Source organism: Calonectris borealis, chromosome 12, assembly GCF_964195595.1.
Source record: "Calonectris borealis chromosome 12, bCalBor7.hap1.2, whole genome shotgun sequence".
Classification (NCBI taxonomy): Eukaryota; Metazoa; Chordata; class Aves; order Procellariiformes; family Procellariidae; genus Calonectris; species Calonectris borealis.
In genome coordinates, this window is record NC_134323.1 from 12,982,795 (window position 1) to 12,990,022 (window position 7,228).

General features: G+C 49.1%; 1 protein-coding gene across 1 annotated transcript; it reads right to left on the reverse strand.

Annotated features, from left to right (window-relative positions):
- Positions 1-726: 726 nt before the first annotated feature.
- LOC142087022 (uncharacterized) lies at positions 727-6,209 on the reverse strand. The gene is made up of 2 exons (XM_075160724.1): positions 2,463-6,209; positions 727-1,502 (listed from the first exon to the last, which is right to left on the reverse strand). The coding sequence occupies exon 1, from the start codon at positions 4,777-4,779 to the stop codon at positions 3,811-3,813; it is 969 nt and encodes a 322-aa protein (XP_075016825.1). The 5' UTR covers positions 4,780-6,209; the 3' UTR covers positions 727-1,502; positions 2,463-3,810.
- Positions 6,210-7,228: the final 1,019 nt, after the last annotated feature.

The following is a 7,228-nucleotide window of genomic DNA, read 5'->3' on the forward strand; positions in this document are numbered from 1 at the left end:
GAGAAGCAGCCATTCCGAAAATATCACCAATGCAAACCGATTTCTGCAAACTCTGCCAATCGTGCTCACAATAAGATAATAAAAAAATGGGATTTTAGATCCCTACAGCTTTGCTTGTAGATACTGTGTATGGATCTACAAGCATGACCTATATGCTCTGCAAATGTGGAAACTCTTACTCTAGTGACATAGCCTAAACTTGTGGAATCTGGAGACAGCGCTACATACCTGGCAAGTGGAATTCTTGAATCCTCTTTGGCATTTAATTTTAAGAGAGAACATTTTACAGCTTACCCTCAATCAGTGAATAACGCATAAGTCAGAGATCAATAAAAAAATCCTTCCATATGATGACATTTGCCTCTTTGTACTTTAATGCACTGCTACCTTTCTTGATTTCAATAGCTGAAAAATAGAGACAAATATCACATTTATAGGCCCATAATTGCATAAAAGCTCACAATTACATTTTGCCTCAAGTATGTGTGGTAGAAATGTTTAGAAGTCTGCATTTAAAACAGGGTCAGTTTGGTTTTTTACTCAGCCCCTGGTGAGTATTCAATGAAGCTGGAGTGTACAAAACTTAGAGCTAGAGTCTATGAAGCTAGTGCTTGGACAGCTTTAACACTGTCTCTTTAGCGTGTGGTAATCTCACATCAGGACATCTCTGGGATGAGACAGAGCATAAGAACACTCACGCCGAAGTAGATAGGAATAAAATCTTTTGACATTTTCCACTGTGATTTATTTTTAGCACTGTGCCAGTGCATAAGAAGTCAGTTCCACTGCACTTCTCTGCGTACACTTACAACATAAGCATATATTCTGTGCATTGTCGTGGTTTAACCTGGCAGGCAGCCAAATACCATGCAGCCGCTCGCTCACTCCCCCCCTCCCCTCGGCGGGGCGGGGAGAGAATCAGAAGGGTGAGAGTGAGAAAAAACTCGTGGGTTGAGATGAAAGTAGTTTAATAGGACAGAAAAGAGAAAATAATAATGACAATGATAAAATATACAAAATGAGTGATGCACAATGCAATTGCTCACCACCCGTGCTGACCGATAACCAAGTAGCGATCGCTACTTCCTGGATCGCGCCTACCATTCATATACTGAGCATGATGTCACATGGTATGGAATACCCCGTTGGCCAGCTGGGCTAGCTGTCCTGGCTGTGTTCCCTCCACCCAGTGCAGCTTGGTAGCTTCCTGGAGGGTAGTTGTCCTTGACAAGATACTTAGCAACAACTGAAAACATCAGTGTGTTATCAACATTCTTCTCATACTAAATCCAAAACACAGCACTATCCCAGCTGAAACCAGGACAGTATCCACCCCTTATTCTATACCATTTACGTGACACTTAGATTTCACAATTTCTAATACATTCTAATTAATCACCATCACCTTTCTTGTCTTTATATTTATATATACACACAGATATCATTCCCTTAGTCTATGGGTGATCCCTCTAAAATGTCCATTGAGTTCATTTAGTCCATGACTTTTGGGGCCGGTCCTGTTCAATATCTTCATCAATGATCTGGACGAGGGGATCGAGTGCTCCCTCAGTAAGTTTGCAGACGACATCAAGTTGGGCGGGAGTGTTGATCTGCTGGAGGGTAGGAAGGCTCTGCAGAGGGACCTGGACAGGCTGGATCGATGGGCCGAGGCCAACTGTATGAGATTCAACAAGGCCAAGTGCCGGATCCTGCACTTCGGCCACAACAACCCCAGGCAACGCTACAGGCTTGGGGAAGAGTGGCTGGAAAGCTGCCCAGAGGAAAAGGACCTGGGGGTACTGGTTGACAGCCGGCTGAACATGAGCCGGCAGTGTGCTCAGGTGGCCAAGAAGGCCAACGGCATCCTGGCCTGTATCAGAAATAGTGTGGCCAGCAGGAATAGGGAGGTGATCGTGCCCCTGTACTCGGCACTGGTGAGGCCGCACCTCGAATACTGTGTTCAGTTTTGGGCCCCTCACTACAAGAAGGACATGGAGGTGCTGGGGCGTGTCCAGAGAAGGGCAACGAAGCTGGTGAAGGGCCTGGAGCACAAGTCTTATGAGGAGCGGCTGAGGGAACTGGGGTTGTTTAGCCTGGAGAAGAGGAGGCTGAGGGGAGACCGCATCGCGCTCTACAACTACCTGAAAGGAGGTTGTAGCGAGGTGGGTGTTGGTCTCTTCTCCCAAGTAACTAGCGATAGGACAAGAGGAAATGGCCTCAAGTTGCGCCAAGGGAGGTTTAGATTGAACATTAGGAAAAATTTCTTTACTGAAAGAGTGGTCAGGCCTTGGAACAGGCTGCCCAGGGAAGTGGTGGAGTCACCATCCCTGGAGGTATTTAAAAGACGTGTAGATGAGGCCCTTAGGGACATGGTGTAGTGGGCATGGTGGTGTTGGGTTGACGGTTGGACACGATGATCTTAGAGGTCTTTTCCAACCTGTATGATTCTATGATTCTATGACTTCGGGCTCCATCTGTCATAACAGTCTTTCAGGGCAGGAGAGATGATGTGTGGTGTTGGGCTGTTGCATTCTGAAGCCAGTTCTGATTTCCAGTATTGCTGTGCTTGTCCGGTTCTACTGTCGTTGCACTTGGCTCGGTTTCATTGGAGTTAGTTCATTCTTCATTAAGCCAGGTGATTTTACTGCTATAGCAACCATAGAAATAATGATGATATACAATATCATATAACAATTGACATCATAAAATTCAGTTCATTGGCTATTTTCACCCAAAATCAAATCCCCTTGAGGTACACATCGGACTTGCCCATCCTTTCGCATCACCCACCAAGTGCACCCAGGTCCTTGAGCAAAAGCAATCCCACGGATGGGTTCTCCCTTGCCAGAGGCAGGACTAACCCAGACTGTCTTCCCCAGCATATTTCTTATGTGCACAACAAGGACTTTATCCCCATGTACAGTACGCAGAAGTTTTGATTGGGCAGGGCCAGCTCAATTGAAAGATCCCCTAGTGTTGACGAACCAGGTGTAAATGTGTATCCCAATGCTTGAATGTCCCACCACCCATTGCTCTTAGCGTAGTCTTTAGCAGCCCGTTGTATCGTTCGATTTTCCCAGAGGCTGGTGCATGGTAGGGGATGTGATAGACCCACTCAATGCCATGCTCTTTGGCCCAGGGGTCTATGAGGGTGTTTCGGAAATGAGTCCCATTGTCTGACTCAATTCTTTCTGGGGTGCCGTGTCGCCATAGGACTTGCTTTTCAAGGGCCAAGATGGTGTTCCGGGCGGTGGCATGGGGCACGGGATATGTTTCTAACGATCCGATGATTGCTTCCACCATGGTGAGCACATAGCGCTTGCCGTGGCGGGTTTGTGGGAGTGTGATATAATCAATCTGCCAGGCCTCCCCATATTTGTATTTCAACCATCGTCCTCCATACCAAAGAGGCTTTACTTGCTTGGCTTGCTTGATTGCAGCGCACGTTTCACATTCATGGATAATCTGTGCAATAGCATCCATGGTTAAGTCCACCCCTTGATCACGAGCTCATCTGTATGTTGCATCTCTTCCTTGATGGCCTGAGGTGTCATGGGCCCACCGAGCTATAAATAATTCACCCTTACGTTGCCAGTCCAGATCCAGCTGAGCCACTTCAATCTTAGCAGCCTGGCCCACCTGCTGGTTGTTTTGATGTTCTTCAGTGGCCCGACCCTTAGGTACGTGAGCATCCACGTGACGTACTTTTACAGCCAGGTTCTCTACTCGGGCAGCAATATCTTGCCACAATGCAGGAGCCCAGATGGGTTTACCTCTGCGCTGCCAGTTGTTCTGCTTCCACTGCTGCAACTACCCCCACAGGGCATTTGCCACCATCCATGAGTCAGTATAGGGATAGAGCACTGGCCACTTTTCTCGTTCAGCAATGTCCAAGGCCAGCTGGATGGCTTTCACCTCTGCAAACTGGCTCGACTCACCTTCCCCTTCAGCAGTTTCTGCAACTTGGCGTATAGGACTCCATACAGCAGCTTTCCACCTCCGACGCTTCCCCACAGGACGACAGGACCCATCAGTAAACAAGGCATATTGCTTCTCATTTTCTGGTAGTTTATTATACAGTGGGGCCTCTTCAGCACGTGTCACCTCCTCCTCTGAGGATATTCCGAAATCTTTGCCTTCTGGCCAGTTTGTGATCACTTCCAAGATTCCTGGGCGACTGGGGTTTCCTATTCGGGCCCGCTGTGTGATCAGTGCGACCCACTTACTCCACGTAGCATTGGTTGCATGATGTGTGGAGGGGACGTTCCCTTTGAACATCCAGCCCAGCACCGGCAGTCGGGGTGCCAGGAGGAGCTGTGCTTCAGTGCCAACCACTTCCAAAGCAGCTCGAATCCCTTCATATGCTGCCAATATCTCCTTCTCAGTTGGAGTGTAGCGGGCCTCGGATCCTCTGTATCCCCGACTCCAGAACCCTAAGGGTCGACCTCGAGTCTCCCCTGGTGCTTTCTGCCAGAGGCTCCAGGTAGGGCCATTCTCCCCGGCTGCGGTGTAGAGCACATTCTTTACATCTTGTCCTGCCCGGACTGGCCCAAGGGCTACTGCCTGAACTATCTCCCGTTTAATTTGTTCAAAGGCTTGTCGTTGCTCAGGGCCCCATTTGAAGTCGTTCTTCTTCCTGGTCACTTGATAGAGAGGGCTTACAATCAGGCTGTAATCTGGAATATGCATTCTCCAAAAACCCACAACGCCTAAGAAAGCTTGTGTTTCCTTTTTGCTAGTCGGTGGGGACATGGCTGTTATTTTGTTAATCACATCCATTGGGATCTGACGACGTCCATCTTGCCGTTTTATTCTTAAAAACTGAATCTCCTGTGCGGATCCCTTGACCTTACTTTGTTTTATAGCAAAACGGCCTTCGGAAGGATTTGGACTATTCTCTCCGCTTTCTCAAAAACTACTTCTGCTGTGTTTCCCCATACAATGATGTCATCAATGTATTGCAGGTGTTCTGGAGCCTTACCCTGTTCCAATGCGGTGTGGATCAGTCCATGGCAAATGGTAGGGCTGTGTTTCCACCCCTGGGGCAGTCGGTTCCAGGTGTACTGGACGCCCCTCCAAGTGAAAGCAAACTGTGGCCTGCACTCTGCTGCCAAAGGGATGGAGAAGAAGGCATTAGCGATGTCAATTGTGGCGTACCACCTGGCTGCCTTCGACTCCAGTTCGTATTGAAGTTCTAGCATGTCCGGCACGGCAGCACTCAGTGGCGGCGTGACTTCGTTCAGGCCACGATAGTCTACTGTTAGTCTCCACTCTCCATTGGACTTTCACACTGGCCATATGGGACTGTTAAAGGGTGAGTGAGTCTTGCTGATCACTCCTTGGCTCTCCAGTCGACGAATCAGCTTATGGACGGGCATCAGGGAATCTCGGTTGGTGCGATATTGCCGCCGGTGCACTGTTGTGGTAGCGATTGGTGCCTGTTGTTCTTCAACCCTCAGCAACCCCACAACAGATGGGTCCTCCGAGAGACCAGGCAAGGTGGACAGCTGTTTAATTTCCTCCATCTCCAGGGCAGCTATACCAAAAGCCCACCGGTACCCTTTTGGGTCCTTGAAATACCCTCTCCCGAGGTAGTCTATGCCAAGGATGCACGGAGCCTCTGGGCCAGTCACAATGGGGTGCTTCTGCCACTCATTCCTGGTCAGGCTCACCTCGGCCTCCAATACAGTTAACTCTTGGGATCCCCCTGTCACTCCAGAAATACAGATGGGTTCTGCCCCTTTATAGCCTGATGGCATCAGGGTACACTGTGCATCAGTGTCTACGAGAGCCTTATACTCCTGTGGCTCTGATGTGCTAGGCCATCAAATCCACACAGTCCAGTAAACCCGGGTGTCCCTTTCCTCCACCTGGCTGGAGGCAGGGCCGCTCTGGTTCTGGTCATAGTATCTGTTTCTCACTTCTTGCAAACGTGAGTCAAGAATTTCTTCATTACAATCCAAAGTAAGATCAGCCCTTCTACTCTGTCTGGGGAACTGTTCACTGGAAACTGGACCGTCATGAGACAGGTTTTTCCTGAAAACTGGAGCAGCATTTTTCCTGGGAGAACCCCCTTGTGTGATTGTTTTTCTTTGCAAGTCACGTACCTGTGCCTCTACGGTCAAGGTAGGTTTTCCATCCCACTGCCTCGTGTCCTCTCCGTGGTCACACAGGTAAAACCACAGGGTGCCCCGTGGTGTGTACTTTCGATATCCTCTCTCTTGAGCAGAACAACGCTGACTCCTAATGGCTGAGATACTGGTCCGTACAGTGGAGAATAGGACATATCCTCTTCAAGTTGCTGGACCTTCTGGGACAGTTTCTCCACAGCTGAGACAAGGGAGGAGGAGACAGTTTCTTCGTGTTCCCAGAGTCTGCTAACCACGTCATCCACCGTTGGTGCTTCTTCCTCTTTCCAGCACAGTACTGCCAACGAACTGGCATACGACGCTGGGGCGCTCCGTACCAACTTCCACCACATGGGTCGCGTGCACTGGACTTCCTCTGGATCTTTGGGCGTTTGGTCATTGTCCAGGTCACTATAAACCACCTCTAGCACGCCCAATTCTCTCAGGTACTGGATACCTCTCTCCATAGTGGTCCATTTGCCTGGGCGATATATAACATCTTCCTTGAAGGGATACCTTTCCTTCACACCTGACAGCAGTCGCCTCCAGAGGCTGAGGACCTGTGTCCCTTTTCCAATTGCTTTGTCAGTGCCCCCTTCCCTAGCAAGGGATCCCAGCTGTCTGGCTTCCTTCCCCTCTAATTCCAGGCTACTGGCCCCATTATCCCAGCATCGGAGCAGCCAGGTAACAATATCCTCGCCTGGACGACGGCTGAAATCTTTCTGCATATCTCGCAACTCATTCAGGGATAGGGATCGGGTGGTTAGAGTAGCCACAGTGGTTGTCTTGGGGGTTTGAGTAGCCACAGTGGTTGTCGTGGGGGTTGAAGTAGCTGCAGTGCCTGTCGTGGGGGTTTGAGTAGCCACCGTGTCTGTTGCCGGGGTTGATCTCTGGACAGTATTCCTAAATAGTTGTTTAACCCTAAACAAGACCTGAACCACATTCAGGAGACATAGCAATATGATCATGCTTGTTTGAACATTCCAAGGACATTCAAAATTCTCAGGGAATATTGTGGACGTATTCATGAAGAGGATAGAAGAAAAAGGACTTTCTGAAGATATGGAAGGGAAGATGAACAAATCAGAGAAAGTGTCCCA